Source organism: Leucoraja erinacea, chromosome 18, assembly GCF_028641065.1.
Source record: "Leucoraja erinacea ecotype New England chromosome 18, Leri_hhj_1, whole genome shotgun sequence".
Taxonomy (NCBI): Eukaryota; Metazoa; Chordata; class Chondrichthyes; order Rajiformes; family Rajidae; genus Leucoraja; species Leucoraja erinaceus.
In genome coordinates, this window is record NC_073394.1 from 33,727,098 (window position 1) to 33,753,023 (window position 25,926).

Consider the following 25,926-nt stretch of genomic DNA (forward strand, 5'->3'; position numbering starts at 1 on the left):
AATCTGATGGAAAGCACCTTGGCACAGTTAATGACCCAATAACTCAATATTGTCAAAGACCATTTAAAATGAACTCCAATAGCTCAGAATCTGTACCATTTTAAATGTAACATGAGCATTAAACAAACGCTTCCCATCTTCTGAAGAAGCAAAGTACTGCTTTTTGGTACTATTCCAGCACTGTGAATACATACAAGAATAGGTGTGACAATCCAAGCCGTAGGCAGTCTATTGAGAATCTAGAACATAAATTGATTTTATCATGCAACGGCTGATTTCCTGAGCCACAGGCTGAACCAGCAAGTTACGTTTAAAATAACCATATAAGGTTGCATTGTTATTATTCCCGACAAATCAGGAATCAAACTGCATTGACCAATCCCACAGCTGGAACCTAAAGCGGGCTCTTCATGACTTTATTTCTAGACCCGACTCATAAAGCAAAATGGAGGAAGACATAAAAGACCATTCCTCCTGCTTGTCGCGAGAATAATAAAAATAAATTTATTTATGGGTGCCTTTCAAGAGTCTCAAGGACACCTAATGTATCTTTCGCCACTGTTATGCCACATATTTTTGCAACCTGTGAATTAGCATGAAAACAACATATCTATTTTCGGTGTTGCATTGAATCAGAATTTCATAAATACGGTGTGGTCCAACACCCATCCTGTGTTGTCATTGATCTGTACTTGATGATACTCCAGTGTCAAATGAGATTATGTACCTATTACAGGATTCGTTTACTTGATTGCACCCCCGTGATTATCATATGCCACCATCAGTGTATCAACATGAAGTTAAGCATGCAGCTATGCATATTCGCTCAATCACTCTTTAACCCATAAAATGCACGTAGGGTCTATAGATAGTTGATACCAATAACTGAAGAGTTAATAACATGCCAATCTCCTCCACCTCCAACTAGAGATGACATTTGCATTTTCCCACCTTAGGCCATTAACATCATTTTGCAATATAATGACATATTTATTGATCAACTACTGGAGCAATGCTGAACACCGTTTGTCTATCATAGTGACTTTAGTAGCTTCAGCTGGTAATAGCAAAGGTGTGTTATCAATGACCTTCATGGCCCTTTATAGTTTGCCATTAAGCATGCTGTCAGTTCTCCCACTTGCACAGCTGCATCACATCTATTACATTGCCAATTAGTGTAATGAATAGAAAGGTGCGTTATAACAACAAGGCTGTTCCCGGTTTCTATAGATTCCAATCTGTTGCCAAGGGTGGAGTCACAGGCTAACTATCCATTTGATAACAACTTAATTTAACTGGAGAACAATTTCTCAAGTAGCTTGAGACTGAAACAGTGGATTTTAGCCAAATACAGCGTCAAAATATTATCCAGACAATACATAACAATACAATACATTTGAACTCTAAGTAGTCCTTTGAATGATTTATTGTCATCATACTGTTAAATTGCCTCATCATAGCAATGCCTCCAAATATCTCTGATGATCACTGTACTTGGAAAACCCTATGAAATCAGTTTAATCACCCTTCTTTCATAATGAACAGGCCACACCTGCCATCATTTCGTGTGTGCCCTGAACGGCAACTATGGCCCGGTTACCGATAATTCTCACATGTCTCAAGACAACTCTTGCCATAATTCTGACCCTGCCTTGAAAGACAATTCTGCCCATATCTCCGAGCCTGTCTCGAAGGCAAACCTGGCTAAAATACTGAACCTGGCTCAACACAATTCTGGCCCAATTCCAACCTGCTTGGAATACTAGTAATGTCCAGTTTTACCTGGTTAAATGCCTCTGAGTAGATGACAATGTCTTAATCATTTGTGCATCGTACAACCAAGTGTAAATCTTACCAACTTGTTCGTGGTCACTTAGTTGTAGAGTAACTCTGGTCAGCTTTCATGCTACTACCAGCTTCAGTGAACCGCTTACTGCCGATGAAGCTGAGGGGTGCGTTGTCACCAAAATTATGAAGCCTTCCTCGTCGTTGGCCTAATTGGTCCAACAGCTTATGCTTCGTCCTCCAGGTTTTGCCTGTGGAATGAATAGCTGAGCTGAATAGAAGATTCGACGAGTGGCTCTAACATCCCCTGATAGCGGTGTTTCACTGCATTGTGTTGGGATGGCAACCTTGCTGCCAGGAATGGTACCTCTGACACGTGCCCTTCATCCCTTGGGGTATGCTCCACGGCTATACCCTCAGCCTTGGCGTCAGATTTACACTGACCCAGCATGCTCTCCTCCTCCATGAGGGAGACATTAAGCAGCCCTGTTACAAGGCGCTGCTGGCGCGGCCTAGAGCAATAGGCCAGCGCTGCCATAGACTCGGCGTCAGATTACATACTGACCCGGCGGCTTCCATCCCTTGGGGTATGCTGTTCTGCAATATCTCCAACTTCAGGGTCAGAACAAAACTGTCCTGGTAAGCTCACCTCCTCCATGAGGGAGACATTATGCAGCCCTTCTACAGGTACTGCTGCCATACATTAAGCAGCCCTATTACAAGGCCCTGCTGGCACAGCCTCTTCCATAGGCCAGCACTGTCATAGATTCGGCATCCCTATTAAGCAGCCCTGTTACAAGGTGCAGCTAGTGCGGGCTCTCCCATATGCCCAACATTGCCAATAGACTCGGCATCCCCTAGAAGCAGCCCTGTCCAAAGCGCTGCTGGCGCGGACTCTCCCATAGTCCCGCACTGACACAAGCTGTTGGAGTGTATCTAGATGGAGCCTCCTCTCCATTAGGGGCTCCATCCTGGCCAACCTCCAAATTTTCTCATTACTGGAAGGGAACCCTGCCGGCACCAGGGCTGACCATTTTGGTCGGTTTACCCCATATCTTAGGGACCTCTGTGGTCTGGGCACCGCATTGCTGCTGGAGTTCCCCTCCCCGGGAATCCCAGCGTCCATATGTGTTACCAGAGGGAAAAACCCCTACCGGCACCAGGGCTGACCGTTGCGGTCCGTTTAACCCCTATCCTGGGGACCCCTGCGGTCTGAGAGCCGCATTACTACTGGATTTCCCCGACCAGGGAACCCCAGCATCTATATGTATATCGGGGAAAACCCCTCCCGACACCCGGTCTGCTGGCTGTCCCCTCCCCGGGAACCCCAGCATCTATAGTCATATTGGGGGAAAACCCTCCCGACACTCGGTCTGCTGGCTGTTCCCTCCACGGGAACCCCAGCATCTATATTTATATTGGAGGGAAACCCTCCCAGCACCTGGTCTACTAAAGGTTCCCTCCAGGGAACCCCAGCGTGTACCTGCCTTTCGAAGGGAAACCCTACTGGCCAAAGATCCTATAGCAGGATCTTTGCTACTGGCACCCGGAGCGCCTGAAAGTCACTGACCACCCCGTCAGTGGCCGACCTCGCGAAACCCGACATTCCACAGCTATCCGCTTCCGCGGCGAGAACTGGGGTTTCCCCACAGCCCATAGCTGGTTCCCTCGTCGGTCCTCGCAAATCATCCAGCAGGAAGCCTCTGGAACAAGAGGTTCCTGCAAGGAAACAAAACGGGTAAGAAATACAAACTTACCTGAAGTTTAAACTTACCCGCTGGAGGAGCTTCTGCTGCTCCAACCGGTCGCCTGCACCAATGCGTCTGACGTAATGACGCACGTGCGGCTGTACGGGGTTTTCACATAGTCACTCACGTGACTCCGAAGTGAAATCCCAGTATAGTTAGTACCTGTATTTATCTTTACACTGGAGAACATAGATGCAGGAATAGACCACTCAGTCTATTGTGTCAGCTCTACCATTCAATAAGATCAAGGTTCTTACCTCAGTGCCATTTACTCCACTTACCCCTTTCTATCTATATTTCTGAAGAAGGATTTTGGCCCGAAACGTTGCCTACTTCCTTCGCTCCATAAATGCTGCTGCACCCGCTGAGTTTCTCCAGCTTTTTTGTGTAACCTTCGATTCTCCAGCATCTGCAGCTCCTTCTTAAATACCCCTTTCTATCTATCTATCTTCTATCTATCTATCTATCTATCTATTATATAAAAGTCTGTGCCTGTCGCCTGTGGTCCGTCCGGCTGCCTTTCTACCTTTTGATTCATTTCCATCGTGTGATGCCACAATGCCCAATGCTCGCAGATGTCCAATCGCAATGCCCGATGCTCGCAGATGTCCAATCGGAATGGATCCATTTACCTGTACGGCTGCCGGCCTCCTTTCTTCCTTTGATTCACTGCAACTCCGAAACCAGACGCAGAATCGCCGACATCTTTTTCATTTCGGTAGAGATTTCACTTTTCTTTCTAAGTATCCGCTCCTCATTACATTTCGTCGTGTTTAAGTACATGTTTTTAATCAAATCCTTCTCCCACCCCCCCCCCCCCCCCAATATTTCAAAAATAAACTGGCTTCTCACCCATAGAAGCAGCCCCAGTCCCAGCCCCAGCCCCTGGTGAACGTTCCATTGTGTGATGGTCACATATGTCCAATCGGAATGGATTCATTTACATTTGCCTTTGCAGGAGGCCCAGCCAATGGTGAACGTTCCATTGTGTGATGTCACAATGCCCAATGTTCACATATGTCCAATCGTAACTTAAGAGGGAGTTAGATGTGGCCCTTGTGGCTAAAGGGACCATGGGGTATGGAGAGAAGGCAGGTACAGGATACTGAGTTGGATGATCAGCCATGATCATATTGAATGGTGGTGCAGGCTTATAGGGCCGAATGGCCCACTCCTGCACTTAATTTCTATGTTTCCCTCTCCTCACGCCTCTCCCTCTCCCACCCATCCCTCTCTTCCCCCACCCCCCTTCCTTCTCTACCCCACCCCCCCCCCCTCTCTCCTCCCTCTCCCCCCCCCCCCCCTTCCCCATACCGCTCTGTCTCTCTTTCACCACTACCCCTACCCCTCCCTCCCCACTCTTCCACTTCTCTCCCCTTACCTCACCCCTCTTCCTCCTCCACCCCTCTCTCTTCCCTTCTCTTCCCCTCTCTCCCCCACCCACCCCTTCCCCTACCCCTCTGTTCCTCTTCCACCACTCCCCCCGTCCCTCTTCCACCACTCCCTCTACCCCTCCCCTCTATCCCTCCCCACTCCTCTCCCCCCTCCTCCTCCCTCTCCTCATCCCCCCCCCCCCCCCCTTCCCTCTCTCCCCCACCCCCTTCCCTCACTACCACACCCCCTTCCCTCTCTCCCCTGCCTCCCTTCCCCTAACACTCTGTCCCTCTTCCACCAGTACGCTGTTCTTCTTCTCACCCTCCTTCGCCCTCCTCTCTCCCCACTCCTTCCCCTCTCTCACCTCACCACTTCCCTCCATCCTCCCCATCCCCCTCTCACCTCCTACCCCGCTCTCCTTTCCCTCCCAAATCTGTCCCGTTTCCTCCTCCTCCTCTCCCCTCCTTCCCCTCTTCTCACCTCCCCTTCCCCCACCTGTGTGTTTGGGGGGTGGTAAATGTGAGTGTGATGCCGCAGCCCCCCCCCGCAAACGCCGTTATGGAAACAGACCCAACGGGTCTGCACTTGGTCTAGTGGCTGGGTGGCTGGCTGTGTGTGTGTTTCTGCCTGACTTGTGGGTGCCAGCCTTTGATTCGTTGCTATGCCAACACCAGACCCAGAAACGCCGAGATTTGTTCCATTTCGGTAGCGATTTCACTTTTCATTCCAAGTATCCACTCCTCATTAAATTTTGTCGTGTTTATGTACACATTTTTAATAAAATCTTTCTCCCCCCCCCCCACTCACTCATTTTGTCGCCTCCTGCTGTCCAGCGACCATAACGGCTGCTGGTACCCGCCTCTCGCCTCAAAGACGCATTTAAAAACAGCAGCACTGCTGAGTGCTGGAATCTTATGTTCGGGAATGGCTTGAGTTGGAGGACCATGTCTCCCGTGGGGGCTACGGGTAGGGAATGGCTGCGTTGGGGGAGCAGACCCAACGGGTCTGCACTTGGGCTAGTCCTTCCTTAAATCTGGAAACCACACCAGTACATAGTAATTCTGGTGTGGTCCTGTAAAATTGTAGTAGGTTATCTTTACTCATGTTCTTTGCTTTGGTAGATAAGGTTCATGAATGGTTTCCTTTGGAAGTTAATCCCCACTATACCAAAATCATGCTAGATATTATATAACTCTGGAACCAGCGGGGTTGTCTCTAAGTGCACAGAAAGTTTAGAGTTATGGTGGACTGCCCAGAGAGCTAGAAGAAACCAATTGTGTACAATATAATACTGAATTAAATTGATATTTGGAGGTCTGGATGAAAGTTTACTCCTACTTTGTAGCAAAATCCACGCAGGCAGTTTTAGATTATTTACTGAAGATTTTCACCTAAAATGCAACAAGTAATAAAATCTGGTCCTTCCAAAGTATCTTTCTCTCTGTTCCAACTCCATGCTGGGTATGCATGGCCTTGATATCACATGAGTCATGACACGGAAACGACCGGAGCCTGTCACTATTTTTCAGGATGCTGATTCAGGAAACCTCCTGGATTATGTGGATCAGTTCAACAATATATATTTTACTTACCTAAAAACCTATTGGAACTGTGTTAATGTGTGTTTTTTTTTCAAATGTTAGTATTGTACCAATTTGTAGAGAACAATAATCCATTAATAATTATATTGTTTGCATTCCCAGATGCTATGCAATTGTTGGATTTACGGGACAACAACAGATACTATCACTCAACCAGCGATCTTGCTTGTACTTTGGTATAATAGAACATGAATTTCTGCATTCAATCGGTTTTCAGCATGAACACTGCAGGAGTGACCGTGACTCCTATATCAGGATCTTATGGCAAAATGTTATGAAAAGTAAGAAAATTAAACATCCCTTTTGGATACTGGTATATCTAAGTTAATGTGTTAGGAGCAGAATTAGGCCACGCGGCCCATCAAGTCTACTCCGCCATTCAATCATGGCTGATCTCCCTTCTAGCACCATTCTCCTGTCTTCTCCCCATAACCCCTGACACCCATACCAATCAAGAATCTATCTCTACCTTAAAATATCAATTGACTTGGCCTCCAGAGCTTTCTGTGGTAATGAATTACACAGATTCGCCACCATCTGACTTAAAGAAATTCCACCTCCTTCCTAAAGAAACTTCCTTTAATTCTGAGGCTATAACCTCTGCTCCCAGACTCTCCCACTAGTGGAAACATCCTCTCTACATCCACTCCAACCAGGCACTTCACTATTCGGTGAGTTTCAAAGATGTCCCCCCCCCCCATCCTTCTAAATTCCAGCGAATAGAAGCCCAGTTGTCAAAAGCTCATCATATGTTAACCCACTCATTCCTGGGATCATTCTCGTAAACCTCCTCTGGACGTTCTCCAGAACCAGCACATCGTTCCTCAGATATGATGGCCAAAATTACTCAAAATACCTCAACATTACATCCCTGTTTTTGTATTATAGCCCTCTTGAAATAAATGCTGGCAATGCGCTTGACTTTCTTACTACAGATTCAATTTGCAAATTAATGCTTTGGGAATCCTCCACTTAGCATCTCCGATTTCTGAATTTTCTCCCAAATTAGAAAATAATTTATGCTTTTAAACAGCCAGGAGTCAGCAGGGATCTGTGCTGGGACCACTGTTGTTTGTGATATATTTAAATGAGTTGGACAAAAATGCAGAAAGGTTGGTTTAGGCCCTGTTCCACTTGGGCGTCATTTGCTCGACACCCTCAAAATTGGTTGGTGCGTCGTGATGCGCGCGTGACACGCGCATGACGTGCGCATGGCATGCATGCGCGTGGTGAGGCATGGTGGCGTATGCAGTGATGCGTGGTAGCGTGCGGGGCCCCAGGATTTTGGGATGCTCAAAATCTTCGCGCACCTGTGGGATGCTGTGCCGGGGACTGGCAGGAGTCCAGCCAAACACTAGTAGGACACAAGTTGTGCGCACTAGACCTGTTTACTCTTCTGTAATACAGCTCCCTACTCCTCACCTGACACGGGCGTTGCCCGGCCATAAATAACAACTTGGGTACTGACCCCACGACTCGTGCCTCCCCCCACTAAGATGCCACCCTCTAGAGCTGACAGTAGTCGTGACCTTAGGTTGCTATCAGGTGCCGCCACATGACCCCCCCCCCCCCCCCGAACCAGACGTACCGAACCGCACAGGACGTCGCACGAGGCCCCACCAAACCCCTTCCTCTCGATGGCCGCGTAAAACGCCAGCCGGGGTGTCATGACAGCAGGGGAGTGCAGGATGTGTGAATAATCCGGGGAGAGGGGGAGAGGTCGGGGGTGTTAGTTGCCTTTTTGAGCTGGGGTTCACAATTCTGGGCGCTGGCTGTGCGGAGAAGCAGCGGCACCCCAGCTCAATTCCGGCCGGCTGCGGCGGCAGGGGAGGAGGGTGGGGGAAAGGTGCGGGAGGCGGGTGGGGGAAAGGTCCGAATAACCTGGGGGGGGGGGAGGGGGTAGAGAGTGGGAGGGTGTAGAGGCAGCACCTACCTAGGTCGTAGAGCAGCGCTAGGGCCTGGAACTCGTCCTGGTTCTCGTACTCATCCCAGTCCTGGCTATGGAATGCAGCCATCAGTTCAGCCGCCACAGTCTCCAGTCCAGGCCCCGACTTCATCTCCGGGCTCGTCCTTTGTTCCATCGGCAGCGTATTTTTCGGCTGTGTCGGGGGTATGAATAACCCAGGGGGAGGAGTGTGAATATCCCGGGTGGGGGGGAGCGTGTGAATAACCCGGGTAGGGGGGAAGTGTGAATAACCCGGGGGGGGGGGGGGAGTGAGAATTACCTGGGGGGGGGGGAGGCAGAGAGGGAGGGGGGCAGGGAGAGGATGGGGGGAGAGAGAGGAGGAGAGGAGGCAGAGGGGGAGGGGTAGAGAAGGAGGGGGAGAGTGTAGAGTGGAATGGGGTTATTAGGTTATTAATAACCCCCTCCCCCGTTAGAGGGAGGGGGTTATTATTCGCCCTTGCTATTGAACCACTGGCAGAAAGTGTTAGAGTCCACCCAGAAATATATGGGTATAATACTAAAGATACAGTTAATAAAATTTCTTTATATGCAGATGATGTATTAATATACATTACAAATCTAGAAACTAGCATTCCAAACTTGTTAAACCTTATAACTCAATTTGGCTCATTTTCGGGATATAGAATTAATTGGAACAAAAGTGAAATTATGCCAATAACGGAACTCAACCCACATACATTGCAACAATCTCCTTTTAAAATAGTCATCGGAAAATTTAAATATCTAGGAATTTATGTGACTAAGAAATATACTTCTTTATTTAAATTAAAATTTTCACCTTTATTTAATAAACTGCATAAGAATATTCAGTATTGGAAAACACTTCCCACCTCAATGCTCGGTAGAATTAATGCCATAAAAATGATTTTTCTTCCGCAATTACTGTACCTCTTTCAATCAATCCCGATATATCTCCCAAAAAATTATTTTTTTTAAGTTGTTTCTATTGTCACAAGTTTTATTTGGGATTATAAGAACCATAGAATTTAAAAAAAAATTATGTAAATCCAAGATGAACGGAGGATTAGTTTTACCAAATTTTTTATTTTACTTTTGGGCAGTTAATTTTAAAAATATGAACTTCTGGTTGGAAGATATGGATCAGCAACCAGACTGGTTAAACATGGAAAAGGAAGATTGTTTGCCTTTTGAAATTGGCTCGATTCCCTGTAGTGAAAATCCTAAAATATATAGTGGTATACAAATTTGGAAACAATTAAAATAGACCTTAAAATTGGATAATTTATCATTCTTTCTCCCCATTGTAAATAATCCTTCATTTAAACCCTCTGTGTTGGATAAAGCTTTTTATACAATGGAAAAATTGTGGAATTTAAAAAGGTGGGACATCTTTATAGGTACTTTTCTTTCATTTCAGGAGTTACAACAGAATTATGGACTACATTCAAATATTTTTTTAGATATTTACAAATTAGAGATTATGTTAAATCACACACACAAGACTATAGAACTAGAGAGCCAGAGACTCTTGATGAATGTTTGAATAAACATCCTAATACCGATAAATTAATATCTCACATTTATAATATTCTTTTAGAAAATGAGGTCCCGTCGACGGAACTATATAGACAAGCATGGGAAAATGAATTAGATCAACCTATAATGAAAGATATTTGGGACGAAAATCTACAACATATACATCAATGCTCGTTAAATGCCAGACATTCTTTCATACAATTTAAAGTACTACATAGACTACATTAAAACAAAATTAAATAGAATGTTTCCAAATATCTCCCCTATCTGTGACAAATGTCAATATTCAGAGACTAATATAACTCATACCTTTGTAAATTGTATAAAAATTAAACATTTCTGGACAGATATTTTAAATATTATTTCTGAAGTTGTTAATATCCAATTGGATCCCAACCCAAAACTAATAATATTAGGAATATCAGAAGAAAGCCTAAAAATTACAACAAGCCAAAGAAATGTCCTTGATTATAGTATAATAATTGAGAAAAAATTTATATTAAAATTTTGGAAAAACCCAACAACCCCCACAATAAATATGTGGATTATGGAGATGTCAGAGACCTTACATTTGGAAAATATTAGACTTGTCTTAATTGACAAAGCAGAATTATTTGCTAGAATATGGTCCCCATTTATTGATTTTCTGAAAGGGTAAATTGGTCCTGCATGGAGGCCTGACTGAAACTTGCATCCAGGATTAGATGAATCGTTACGTTTTATAATCTACGGACCTATCTCCAAAGCTGTATTATTGGTAATTTATTCTATTTTTAAAATCTTTTTTTTCTTTCTTTCTATCTCTAAAAAAATCAACAAATAGAAGCTGAGTTAATATGTAATTGATAAACGAGAACCCCAGCTATTTTGATAGCTGAGATCCCAGCTATTAACAATATGTAATTGATAAACAAAATGTGTTTTGATTACGATATGGATATGCTTCTAATAAAAATATTATACAAAAAAAAAAGAATATGTAAAAATGTTATCATTACCGGGTAATGTTTTTGCAAAGATGTAAAGACACCCACATATACACACATACAAGATGAGACTTTTAATAAGTATATGATATGATATAATATGAATTGATGTACTGGACCGTGGGACCCATCGGGCCCCGTTCCCCAATGCAATATTCCAACATTCACCCGTTCCGCCCATGCAACCCGTTCCCCCAACGCAATATTCCACTATTCACCCATAGCCCCCAGCTGTGCAGGCATACACTCCCTCCCCCTCCTCTTCACCCTCCCTCTTCTCTCCCCTCTCCTCCCCTCCTCTACACCCTCCCTCACCTCTCCCTCCCTCTCATTTTCCCTACCCTCAGTCACTCCCTCCCTCATCTCTCCCCTATCATGTACTGACTTTAAGAAATCAGTGTACTGACTTTAAGAAAAAATGCATTTGCACTTGCTAGATCTAGCAGGACTGTGCACTTGGATAGCAACAATGTTGTGAGCAGAGCTACAATCCCATTGTGACTTCGTAGCTGTAAGCACAGGGAAGAAATGTTTCTCAAATTGGGGTTTTGTAAATCTAAAAATGTCAACAACTTGAAATATGACATCAATCAGAATGACACTTGACACAAACAACCACAGGACAATTGTGACTAAGGTTGTGGAAAAAGTTTAGCGCTATTCTGTACCGTTTTAGCGTAGTAGATGGATGGATGGATGGATGGATGGATGGAAAGGATGGATGGATGGAAAGAATGTAAAGGTGTAGTTTGTTGGAAAGCAAGCTACACATTCTATTGATGAAATTGCCATACAACAGGGTGTTGTAAACTCAGATGACATTGCACCTGATGACAGTCTTTCAAATGCCTCATAACCTAGATCAAGCCACAAATCTAGTTCTTCATTGCGTACATTTTCAATGTCCTCTGCTTGCATTAAAGATAAGGCAGAAAAGGCTGCTCTCATGGAACAGGTTGCTGCTCTGAAGGAAAGGCATGAGCTTGAGGCACAATAAGAACAATTGAAAAGAAAGAAAGAACAGCTGGAACTAGAGATTGAGTTGGCAGCAACCAAAGCAAAGATCAATGTATTTGAGGCCATGGGAGCAAGAAGCAGCTCCAGAGTATCTGATGGAATGAGCTCTTATTTGAGAAAAAACTGCTCAAAAAGAAACAGCAACTAAATCAAATCCACGTACCTGATCAAATAAACAAAGGCAGAATGTGTTGATGGGAATTGAATCTTTCTCCAAGCAGCAGGTTGTTAGACCAAAACAACCAACTCATGGACCATCATGCTATGACCCATCTAACTCAATACTCTCTTCAAAGGCAAAATGTACAGACATATGCAAAAGAGTGTGCAGGGGCATGTTAGCACTACTCCCCCCCCTATACTGGATGATGGAAACCAAGGTGATATCTGTGACCTAATTCAGAGGCAAAATGACATCACGGCTCTTCTGGCTCAACAAAGTCTCTCTTCTACTTTACCACCAAGTAACATTTCTGTTTATGATGGTGATCCTTTGCAGTTTGAAGTTTTCATCAGGGCATTTGAGAGAGGAGTGGAAAGAAGGACTAATGATTACAGTGACTGCTTGCATTTTCTAGAGCAATACACAAGAGGGCATCCAAAAGACACAGTCCACAGCTGCCAACATTTGCCTCCAGCCCAGGGCTATAAAAGAGCAAAAGATCTGCTTTAAGAACATTTTGGTAATGAACACAAGATTGCCACTGCATATATGGTCAAGGCATTTGTCTGGTCAGTGATTAGAGCAGAGGATGTGAAAGCATTGCAAGCGTTCTCACGGTTCCTTAGAGGTTGTTGCAGTGCAATGGAACATCTCACCAATATGGAAGAAATGAATGTTGCTTCCAATATGAAGATCATCCTTCTAAAACTGCCTTACAAGCTCAAGTGGAGGAATAGGGCATGTCAGCTATAGGCGCAGCATAGACATCGAGCTAGATATTCTGACCTGGTAGACTTCATAGATAGACAAGTGAAGATACTGTCAGATCCACTTTTTGGAAACATCCAGGATGCTAGGCCAATTGCAACTGTCAAAAGCTCTACCTTTGCTAAAGCAAAAGAAAGGTCAAGATCAAGAGGAAGCAGTTTTGCAACAACTGTAATACATGTAGAAGGACCAGTGCAAGAAGATCTGACAACAAATGGAATGAAAATAAATGCATCTACCACCAATTATCAAGGTTCTTGTTTGTTCTGTAATAAAAGTGGTCACACATTGGGGCAGTGTGCACACATCAGGAAGAAGGGGCACAGAGTAAGGATAGACTTCTTAAAGGAGAAGGGAGTCTGTTTTGAATGTTTGAAAATAGGACTCATTAGACTTGTGATGTGTGCAACGAAAATCACCCTGAAATACTTCACATTGAACAAAAGGACAAACAGAAGAAACCAGAACATACAGAACAGAATGAGAAACCAATTGTCAGTAATGCTGTTTTCTCACCTCGTCTGTGGGGGCATATTGGAGCCGGTGATGAAACCTGTATCTTCTCCATTGTACCAGTACAGGTAAAGAGCCACAAAGGGGACACAGTGTTGCAAACATATGCATTTTAGGATCATGGAAGTTCATCTATCTCTTGCACAGAAAGCTTTATGGAAGACTGAACATTACTGGACAAAGGACTAATATTCTCTTGTGTACCATGAACCAAGTGAAGCCTGTGTCAGTCATCATATCTCAGACTTTGGAAATATCTAGTCTGGACAAAGACGATTGTATTCAACTATCTAATGTGTTCACCTGTAAGACCATGCCTGTTTCCAAGCTAAACATTCCCAGACAGGAAGACCTGATATAATGGCCTTACTTGAAGGATATCAAGATTTCTGAAATAGACTGGCATTGAGACAAATGCTTCAAAGGTATTGGAACCTTGGTAGCTGGGTCAACGGCCAAGGGGATGGACCATACACTGTGAGGACCTTACTGCGGTGGGTCCTCCCTGAGAGGAGACAATGACAGCAGGGATGAAAATGGCTGCCCTGCTGCTGCTGTCAATCGAATATCCATTGTAAACCAAGAGGAGCTACTGGTCAAACAATGCAATCACGACTTCAGTGAAAGAACCAGCAAGGAGACAGGAAATGTCCAGAGAGGATGTAAAATTCTTGGATATTGTGAATCGCTCAGCAACGATGACAGATGGACACTATTGTCTAGACTTACCGTTCAAACAAGAAAACGCCGGCATGCCAAATATTGCATTGCAGATCAGCTCATCCAGAGCCCGAAATGCAAGTTTGGCAAGAATGAGAAATTTCATGATGAATATCTTGCCTCACAAAAATGATTGAAAACGGTTAGGCTGAAATGGTCCCAGTGAACCAGCTGAATCAAAGTGATGGAGAACTCTGGTACATCCCTCATTGTGGGATGTATCACTCAAAGAAAGGAACCTTAAAGGTGGTCTTTGACTGTGGTGTAGTCTTCAAAGCAACATCGTTTAACTGCCAACTGCTGCAGACTCCAGACCTTACCAACTCACTCATTGGAATTCTCACCAGATTCAGGCAAGTACACGGAACAGGAAGCAGTTCAAATGGTAAGAGACCTGACTGCCCTCTGTCAAATGGGAGGATTCATGCTGTCAAAGTGGATCAGCAACAGCCATGCTGTATTGGCATCAATTCCACAAGAAAACAGAACTAAGGAGACCAGGGAGTTGGACTTGAATAAAGACAATCTGCCAATGGAAAGAGCACTGGGATTGCACTGGTGCGTTAAAACGGATGTGTTCAAGTTCAGAATTGCGGCGCAAAAACGACAATACACAAGATTTGATTAGATTAGATTAGATTCGTTTATTGTCATCCAGACCTTTCGGTCTGAACGAAATTTTGTTTCCCTGCAGTCATACATATAATTTAAAAAATGACAAAAACACACAATCAACACAAATTTAACATCCACCACAGTGAGTTCACCAAACACCTCCTCACTGTGGTGGAAGGCAAAATCTTAAAGTCTCTGTCTCTTCCCTCTTTGTTCTCCCTCTGCGCCGAGGCGACGGCTCAAACTCCGTGGGTGGTCGCTGCCTCCGCCACAGCTCCAGGACCGAGTTGGGTCTCCGCTGCCGCTACCTCCGCCACAGCTTCGGGGCCGAGTCGGGTCTCCACTGCCTACTGCCGCCGCTACAGCTTCAGGGCCGAGTCGGGTCTCCGGGCCGAGTCGGGTCTCCGCTACCGCTGCTGCTGCCGCCACAGCTCCAGGACCGAGTCGGGTCTCCGCTGCTGCTGCCGCCGCTACAGCTTCGGGGCCGAGTCGGGTCTCCGCTGCCTCCGCTGCCGCCGCCACAGCTCCAGGGCTGAGTCGGGTCTCCGCCGCTGCTGCTGCTGCTGTCGCCGCCACAGCTCCAGGGCCGAGTCGGGTCTCTGCTGCCACTGCTGCTGCTGCCGCCACTACAGCTTCGGGGCCGAGTCGGGTCTCCGCCACCTCCGCCACAGCTCCAGGGCCGAGTCGGGTCTCCGCCGCTGCTACAGCTCCGATGCCACCATTAGGCCTCGGCGGCGCAGACGGAGACGGGGATGGGGAATACGACCGAAGAAAAAGTCGCATCCCCCGAAGGAAGAGACCAAAGCATGTTTCTCCCACCCCACCCACACACATATACAACTTAATAAAACAAAATTAACTAAAACATGACAAGGAACAAAACGAAAGAAAAAGGCGGGGCATTTTGTCCGTGGTTGGCTTTATATACGACCCTTTAAGATTTCTAGCACCATTTATTCTGCCAACGAAGCTGATTATGCAGGAGCTATGTAAGAAAAGACTCGGACGGGATGAAAGCGTACCCCAAACCTTCTCTCAGCAATGGACAGGATGGTTAGCAAATCTCAACAAGATGGTGGAAGTTAAAGTGGTCTGGTGCATGAGGCCCACAAGCTTTGGTCAAATCATAAATGCACAGCTGCACCACTTTTCAGACACCAGCGAAAGTGGCTATGATTCTGTTTCATACCAGACTGTTGTGTGTAAACGACAGCGGGGAAGAACAAAAAGTGTCAGACTTGCCCTTAGATAGGATTCTACCAGATCAACTTCCCTTTACAGATGTAGGAGTAGACTACTTCGGTCCTATAGAGATCAAGAGGACAAAGTTTTGTTAAAAGGTATGGCGTAATCTTCACCTGCATGGCAGGCAGGGCAGTACTACTTGAAGTTGCATCCACACTTGACACAGACTCCTGCATCCATGCATTACGAAGATTCATCTGTCGACGAGGTCAAGTTTCATCTTTAAGATCAGACAATGGCACAAATGTAATCAGAGTGGAAAGTGAGTTGAGAGAAGCATTCAATGGCTTGAATTAGGACACGATCCAGAGTGCTATGCTTCAATGAGGGATAAGGTGGTACTTTAACCCCCCAGCAGGATCCCATCATGGCGGTGTTTGGGAACAATTGATCCGCATGGTTCAAAATGTGCTGCGCTCTGTTCTTAACCAGCAAGTTCTGGACGATGAAGGATTGCAAATTTTAATTTGTGAAGGTGAAGCAATTTTAAATGCTCGACCCATTACCAAGAGTTCTGATGATCCAATGGACCTGGAAGCACTCCCACCAAACCATCTTCTTCTGTTGAAAGCCAAGCCAATACTACCACCTGGACTCGTAAAGGAAGACGTACATTAAAAGCAGATGGAGACAGATGCTATATATGGCAGATCTCGTTTGGAAACGGTGGACACAAGAATACTTGCCTCTAATCCAAGAATGACAATGGTGGTCAAGGGTGTAAAGGAAAAGAGGGTGGTGTAATGTATATAGCTCCTTTTTTTATTTATTGGTAATTGTTTTGTTAGATACGTTGGACAATTAGGGGCCGGTGTGCAGGACCATTTGTGTTTATTGTTGGCATGTCATATTATTTTGCTGAGATATATCTTGCAGTATTATTTTGGACACTTGGGGACGGTCATTAGATACACAGGTGTATATGTGGTGTATATGTAAGGTCAGAGGGGACAGGAAAGGGCAGGCACAGGGAGGGAGTGCATACAGTTCTCACCAGACCAGGGACAGAGCAACCAGCTACAACTTGCATGCAGAATTAAGAAAACCTGGTATCTCTTTATTTGTACAACTACCTCAATAAACTATCAACTAAACTGGAAATAAAGACTGGAAGATCTGTTCTATTGGGTCTGCGTAAGATCATTCCTACTGTACCTGTGTATTAATGGCAACTGGAAAAGAGGACACTGGAAAAGTTGAAAATTTGCCATTACATCAGGAATGAATCGATAAACTGCAGTGAAGTTCACTGATCCATATATCTGCTTTTTTAAAGGCTATATTTCAACTATTATCAGTGCTTAACATTAATATTTATGAACTAATGTAAAACAAATTCATTTTAATTAATTCTGTTTTTTTTACAGATCAAGCATTTAATTTTGATAAACTGCGGACCAATAATCTTGGGACAAAATATGATTATACCTCAATTATGCACTATGGCAGGTGAGTCTGAAACCAACTGTCATGTCAAGTCAAGTTGAGTTTATTGTCAGATGCACAAGTATGGGAGATACAGATACAATGAAAATCTTGCTTGCAGCAGCATCTAAGGCACACACTCTGAATGCATCTGTGTATACAGCGAAACAAATGTATGCATACAAATGAAAGTATTTCCATTCGTGTGTCATCAATTTTATGCATGGAAATCACACAACTGGTAAATATTGCAGAGGACCAATTATTTGGTCCTCTGCAATATTTAATTTGGTATTCTCTGGGTCATATTCAGATTATTAATTTGGTATTCTCTGGGTCATATTCAGATTCCAGCCTCAAATTCCTGTGGAGAACAAGCTGTAGCCATTCACAAATGTTTAATATTTGAAATCATATTACAGGTAGTTTCCTTTAATTGTAATTTCATCCTGAAATTTATTGCCACAGACAGTACACGATTAAAGATTCCTAGCTGATCTCCCTCCTTTTTCCTTGTTAGTTGTCGACATATTCCCATGCAGGCAAAATGTGAGCTTGAGCTTGTTTCTTCATTGTACAATCTAGGTTTCAACCAGCCATGACCCAAACATCTCCATATATCATCCTGATTCTGTTCTGCTCCATTTCAAGGTTAGATTTCACTGTTCGTGATGCCAAGCAGGTCTGTGTGACTTTTAAGACAATTGAACCTAGTTTGCAATCAGGAATTACAAGAGTTTGATTACATTGAAGTCTCCAGTCCAAACTTTACCAAAAGTCAGTAGAAACAGAGTCTCAGAATATTTTTACAAACAGATATAGGTTCTTAATTACCAAGGGGTGAAAGTTTAGTACGATAGGTGGGAAACCAGAGATGGTGTTACAAATTGGCAATAATTGCATTGAATGAACAAGTTTGAGGAGTTGTTGGCTGCTGCTTATTCATATGTTCTCATATTTGTTTGTATCACTAATATTAATCATTTTAATCTCAATTACACTTACACCTTCTCCACTGCCACAGCATTTCAGCTGCTCATCAGTTTCCATGTTTCTGTTATACATTTGTCTAATGCAGTTTAGTGATTCATTTCCTACTTTGTTCCTATTATCCACTTGAACTGATCCAAACTCTGCTGCACTAATGCTTGCTTCCATTGTCTGTTGACCCGGTTTCTATCGGATTACTGACTCTCACTGGCCCTTGGACCATCAAGATGTCAGTTGTCAAAATGTTCCAAAGAATATCTCTTTGTATTCCATCCATCTCTTTGTATTCCGGCTCTTTACATAAAAACCAATCTTTCATTTATTTTCTCTGATTTTTATAACTTTACATAAATTGCTTCAACTTCTATTTAGTTTCTAACTTACCTGACATTTGCTAGGTGTCATTTCTTATTCACAGATAAATCAGATCATGTTTAAAGTAAAATAAAGTAATTGCATAACATCCAGGGTAGAAGATTTCAATAGTTAGTTAAGACAGGCACCATGATAGGGCATAATATTGTATTGTGCCGGCATAGCTTTCGGGATACATGATTGAGGAGATTCAATTTGTGGGATGTGTAACTGCTATTCAGATTGTTGCACCTTTTGTTTGGATACCATTGACAGTTTATAGAACCGCAGGAGTTCTGAATTTCAAAATAATCCCCAATTTCTTTCAGAGCCACTGTAAATCAAGGAGTGCCATTGCTCCAGTATAAGGGAATTTCACATGTACATCATAGTTTTTCGGACCTATCAAATGTTTGAGTTCCTATTCTGCAAGTACACTGGCCAGAGAGTTTCATACTCATGGTATCAGTAAATTGCATTTCTTGAAGTGGTTTAGCATTATTACTCTCCGAGTGTTCTTGATGTTGTTTCAAGATAGTTGGTGTCATTTTCAGGAAAATGCCAAGGTTCCAAAATTGTCCTGCAGGTGGAAATAGCACCTTTCTTCTTGGACAGTCTCTCAGGTTCTAAGATAGCTTGTCTCCACTCCCGTTCTGAATGTCTGATATCAATGTGGGACCAGTGGCCTCTACCACAGATGGGGGAAATAGTAATGGAGGGGGTGGGCAGGTGTGTGGTGTATAAGGCGATAATGCTGTTTCCACTGCATATGCTTTTATGAATTGATGCATGGACACATGACAGGAATTCAGTGGGGATACAGCATTTTTCAAAGACTAAAATCATTCATCCGAAATACCCAGGGCCTGATGATCTGCATCCCAGTATACTTAACAACTTAATCTTAATGGCTCAAGATATCGTGGACGCATTGGTGATTGTTTACCAATGTTCTAAAGATTCAAGATCAGTTCCTGTGGATTGGAGGGTAGCTAATGTTATCCCACTTTTTAAGAAAGGAGAGAGAAAACGGAATTATAGACCAGTTAGCCTGACATCCGTAGAGGTGAAGATGCTGGAGTCAACTATAAAAGATGAAATAGCGGCACATTTGCATAGCAATGACAGGATCAGTCCAAGTCAGCATGGATTTACGAAGGGGAAATCATGCTTGACTAATCTTCTGGAATTTTTTGAGTATGTAACTAGGAAAATGGACAAAGGAGAGCCAGTGGATGTAGTATACCTGGACTTTCAGAAAACCTTAGATCAGGTCCCACATAGAAGATTAGTGGGCAAAATTAGAGCGCATGCTATTGGGGGTAGGGTACTGACATGGATAAAATATTGGTTGGCAGACAGGAAACAAAGAGTAGGGATTAACGGGTCCCTTTCAGAATGGCAGGCAGTGACTAGTGGGGTATCGCAAGGCTCAGTGTTGGAACCGCAGCTATTTACAATATACATTGATGATTTAGATGAGGTGATTGGGGATAACATTAGCAAATTTGCAGATGACACAAAGCTGGGTGGCAGTGTGAACTGTGAGGAGGATGATATGAGGATGCAGGGTGAATTGGACAAGGTGTGTGAGTGGGCAGATGCATGGCAGATGCAGTTTAATGTGGATAAATGTAAAGTTATCCACTTTAGCGGCAAAAACAGGAATGCAGATTATTATCTGAATGGTATCATGTTAAGAAAACGGGAAGTACAACGAGATCTGTGGAATTCTCTGCCACAGAAGCTAGTTGAGGCCAGTTCATTGGCTATATTTAAGAGGGAGTTAGATGTGGCCCTTGTGGCTAAAGGGATTAGGGGGTGTGGAGCGAAGGCAGGGATGGGATACTGAGTTGGATGATCAGCCATGAACATATCGAATGGCGGTGCAGGCTCGAAGGGCCGAATGGCCTACTCTGCTCCTATTTTCTATGTTTCTATGAGATCTGGGTGTCCTAGTTCATCAGTCACTGAAGGTAAGCATGCAGGTACAGTAGGCAGTGAAGAAAGCTAATGGCATGTTGACTTTCATAACAAGAGGAGGAGTATAGGAGCAAAGAGGTCCTTCTGCAGTTGTACAGGGCCCTAGTGAGACCACACGTGGAATATTGTGTGCGGTTTTGGTCTCCAAATCTGAGGAAGGACTAAGGCATCTGAGAATAAGGAGTAAGCCATTTAGAACGGAGACGATGAAACACTTTTTTCTCACAGAGGCTGCTGGTGCCAGCAGCCTCCACCTACAGCCCGGTATCTTTTTGTTTTTTTGTTTATTTTGTTATGTTAAAAGTGTATTTTTTTGTGTTTTTTTTGTGTTTTTATGTGGGGGAAGAGGGCACGGTGCGGGGGATACTTCAGCCGCTTCTGGTGAGGACGCGACTGGTCGCGTCCTCCCCCCCCCCCCACAGCGGCCTCTACTGGATGGCGCGGCCTTTCAAGCCGGGATCGACCGAGCTCCAGCAGCGGCGGGGCAGCTTAAAATCGCGGGGCTGGCGATGCCTTACCGGGGGTCGCCGTCTGGAGCCGGGAGTGCTGGACGTGCTGCACCAACATCAAGGAGCTGCGGTTTGCAGAGCTCCCAACGCGGGCGGCGCTGACTAACAACGCGGGGTCCTGCGACTCTGCCCAGCTCGGCCTGTGGACTCAGGGGTAAGGTCCCGGGCCGCAGATTGGGGATGAGCAGCGGGAGGCGGCTGATCAGAAGGTCCGGGCCGCTGAGGAGGAGGATGCTCACCGTCGGCCATCGGCGTCACCAGCCCGGCGTGAGGGCCTGAACATCAGGCCACCCGGGGCGGCGACTGCGAAGGAAGGCCCCGACTACGGATGAACACGGAGGGGAGGCTGGCTGGACTATGGTGCCGTCCTCACCTGGGTGCCATTGTCTATTTTGTTGTGGACTTTGTGTTTGTGCTTTTGTTAAATTTTTAATTCAATTTCAATTTTATTTTTTTAATATGTTTTATTATTTATTTATTATTTATTTTTATTATTTTTCTTGTGATTTTTTTTAACGATACTGCTGTACGGGAAATTCATTTCGTTGTCTCAAAGTGAGGCAACGACAATAAAATTTGAATACAAGAATACAAGAATACAAGAGTGGCGAGTCTGTGGAATTCTCTGCCTCAGAGGGCGGTGGAGGCAAGTTCTCTGGATGCTTTCAAGAGAGAGCCAGATAGGGCTCTTAAAATTCGAGGAGTCAGGGGATATGGGGAGAAGGCAGGAACGGGGTACTGATTGGGGATGATCAGCCATGATCACATTGAATGGCGGTGCTGGCTCGAAGGGCCTAATGGCCTACTCCTGCACCTATTGTCTATTTTCTATTGTCATCCAGTAAACTGTTTTTGTGACAGAGCTTGGAACAGAGTTCCTATTGTAGGAGTCTGGTGTTAGGCATGGGAACTGCCCAGTGGAGCCCAAGTATAATTTTTGAACCACAGTTCTGGTGATGATTTCCTTACCAGAGCACTGCTGTCAGTTCATTACTCTGCCAATGGATTTGAAGGATTGGTGAAATAACGCCAACACTTTAAGCTGCCTGTTGTAGGTAGCCCGTCTGTAGTGGCAGATTATTATATTGTTCAAGGAAACTTTCCTCTAGCCACTATGATTGAAGACAGGGGTAAGGAGATAATAATCGATACGCATCCACGAGCTCTCCACGAGACATTCAATGCCGTCGAAAGATAAATCTTCAAAATACAGTCTCTTACTTAATAGTCTCTTTATAGTCGTAGTAAAAACAGTAAGATATTCATCCAAACTTCTTGTTTAAGTACATCTTGATCTTACTCGTAGTCAAACTTGAGCATGGTGGAACCCGTGCATGTTCCAATTCGTGCATGATCAAAAGCTGTGGCCTCCCCGATGCTTCATCCAACTAAACTAAAAACTACTAGTGCGTCTGCGCGAGATTTCCAGCCTCAAACACGCTTCCAACAACATAATAAATCCCACCCACATAATTATTGGAAAATAAAATTTAAAGCTAACTGGTTATAGTTTTCACATACTGAGTTAAGCTACATGGCTACTACATGCCGACCCCTAATAGCATATAACAAGGCAATTAATAATAGACATTTAAAAAGTAACTATAAAAGCCTAACATATATCAAAAACAAAAAAAATAGCATGCATTATATATCCGCATTCAGACTTCTTTAGCGATTCTTCCATCTTCACCTTCGCATTCTAGAAGCAAGCATAACTTGGTTATTGGTCTTATTAAGACATTATTCTTAGTCTGATGTCGTATCGTGCGCACCAAACCCTTAACATCAGGCATGATACCCAGTATATAATCCAAAACACAAAAGTCCAAATTTTTGACAGCATGAAACTTCTTCCTCCATGACCCATCAATTCATGGATATGTCGTAACAATAATGTTGAAATGTGAAAGTCCTTCAAGAGAATAATAGGATTTTTAGCAATAACGTTCACTGTGATGTTTTGTTTAATTTCTGGATCATTAGCAAAGATTTCAAATCCCAGCTCAAGTTTTTGCCATTCTCTGTTTCTCTGGTCCATTGATCCATCTCTTATTGCTAAAGTCAGCAGTCTGCTGTTAGTCCTCTAGAAGCTTCATTGGCAGGATTTTATTTTGTGTTAATATATTTCCATTGTGAAACATTAGTAACTCCCAATACAAAAGAGATTCTGTTTGCTACAAATGTCAAAAACGTTTGTTCTCATTGTTGAAGTATTTAAGCACTGTAAATCAGTCCAGAAGATAGATTCTTCCAGTTGAAGCTGTATTTTCTTTTGCAGCAATATGTCAACTTTAACAGCTAAGACTGCGGTAGTAAGTTCCATTCAGGGAATTGTCATTTGTTTCAATGGTGCCAATCTGCCTTTCCCATTAACAATGCAACATTATTTCTTTGTTATCATTTTCCAGTCTTAGATATGAAACAGTACCGTGGGCCCCTTCACTGGCATCTGAGAAATGATGCAGCTGTGCACTTCTGATCTTACCAAAGCTTGTAGGCTTCATGCACCGGTCCACTTTGAAATCTGAGATCTTGTTGAGATCTGCTAACCATTCTGTCCATCGGTGAGAGGAAGTTTGTGTTATACTCTCATGCTATCCAAGTTTTTCCTGACAAAGATCCTGCAAAATCAACTTGACTGGCAGTGTAAATGGTGCAAGAAATCCCAAAGGGTCATAAACAGAACCAATCACGGATAGAATACCCCTTCTAGTGCATGGTCGCTCTTGAATCGAGATTCTGAACTTGAACACATCTGTTTCAACGCACCAGGGCAGTCCCAATGCTCTTTCCATTGGCAAATTGTCTTTGTCCGAATCCAACTCCCTGGTCTCTTTGGCTCTATCATCTGGTGGAATACTTTCCAATACAACACTACTGTTGCTGATCCACTTGGAAAGCGTAAATCCTCCTTTATTGCAGAGTTTTACCATTTCAATTTCTTCCTGCTCCGTAGACATGGATTTTCAGCAATCATCCACATAGAAATTATTCTTCACAGTGGTTATCACTTCTTCTGGAAAGTGAGCTTTTTGTCCTCGGTGGTCTTCTTTAATGCAAAGTTTGCACAATTGGTGATTTCACTGCTCCAAAGAGATGTACCTTCATCCCTTATTCAACAAGTTCTGGTTGTGCATCCCCTTCAGGCCACCATAAGAATCGTAAGTAGTCAGTGTGTTTTTCTGATACAAACGGTCAATATAGGTTCCAACGCCTACAAAGCATTCGTTCCGATAAGTAGATCGATACCAGAATTTATTTTAGTTATCTTGACATCCTTCAAGTAAGGCCATTGTTTCAAGTCTTCATGTCTGGGTATATTTTGATAACAAACAGGCGTGGTCTCATGTGTAAATCCCTCAAATATTGGTATAAAATTGTCTTCATCCAGACTAGATATTTCCATACTTCTAATGTAATGACTAACATACTCCTTCTCTTCATTCATGGTACACAACAGATTCTAGCCTTTTCTCCTGTAATGTCCAGCCTTCTCATCAAGCTTTCTGTACAAAAGGTAGCCGAACTTCCATGATCCAAAAATGCATATGTTTGCAACACTGTATTCGTCTTGCTATTCCTTACCTGAACTGGTAAGATAGAGAAGATACAGGTTTCTACCCCCGCCCCAATATGGGCAGTTATCTGAGGTGAGGTAACAGCATCACTAGTAGCTGGCTTCTCCTTCTGATCTATTTGCTCTGGCTTCTTCTGCAATGTGAAGTCCTTCAGGATGATCTTGGTTGCACTTATCACAAGTTATAGGACTTTCACAGTCTTTATCGTGTGTTCTTTTATAAAACATCCAAAACAGATTCCCTTCTCCTTTAAGAAATCCATCTTTTCTTTATATTCCTTCTTTTTGAATCTTCCACACCACCTTATGGTGTGATCAACTTCATCACATAACATTTGCTTGATAGTAGATACATCTCCTTTCATTCCACCTATCAATTCCACAGGTATTGTAGCGGTAGCACAACTGCCTCCCTTAGGTCCTGATCTTCCTTTAGTTTGAGTAAAGGTAGAACATAGAAACATAGAAAATAGGTACAGGAGTAGGCCATTCGGCCCTTCGAGCCTGCAACGCCATTCAATATGATCATGGCTAATCATCCAACTCAGTATCCTGTACCTGCCCTCTCTCCATACCCCCTGATCCCTTTAGCCACAAGGGCCATATCTAACTCCCTCTTAAATATAGCCAATGAACTGGCCTCAACTACCTTCTGTGGCAGGGAGTTCCACAGATTCACCACTTTCTGTGTGAAAAATGTTTTTCTCATCTCGGTCCTAAAGGATTTCCCCTTTATCTTTAAACTGTGACCCCTTGTGCTGGACTTCCCCAACATCGGGAACAATCTTCCTGCATCTAACCTGTCCAACCCCTTAAGACCTTTGACAGTTGCAATTGGTTTAGGATCTTGAATACTCTCGTGGTGTGGATCTAACATAAACCGTACTTCCCTTTCTAAGAAAGCCACCAGGACTGGTAACATGGCTACTTGATTCTTATTTTCCATTATCTGGCCTGCTTTATCTCTCCATTTTTCTCTAAGTCTATACTAACAACATTCATTTCCTCCATGTTGTCGAGATTTTTCATCGAGCGACAACAACTTCAAATAAATATCGCGAACTCACTTAATGCGTCCACATCTTCT

General features: G+C 43.8%; 1 protein-coding gene across 1 annotated transcript in view; it reads left to right on the top strand.

Annotated features, from left to right (window-relative positions):
* Positions 1–25,926, top strand: part of LOC129705892 (astacin-like metalloendopeptidase) — a 99,990-nt gene that overhangs the window by 39,261 nt on the left and 34,803 nt on the right. The window contains exons 8-9 of the mRNA XM_055649786.1: positions 6,611–6,789; positions 17,366–17,447. Of these exons, the coding sequence (XP_055505761.1) occupies positions 6,611–6,789; positions 17,366–17,447 (261 nt within the window). The remainder of the gene's footprint in view (positions 1–6,610; positions 6,790–17,365; positions 17,448–25,926) is intronic.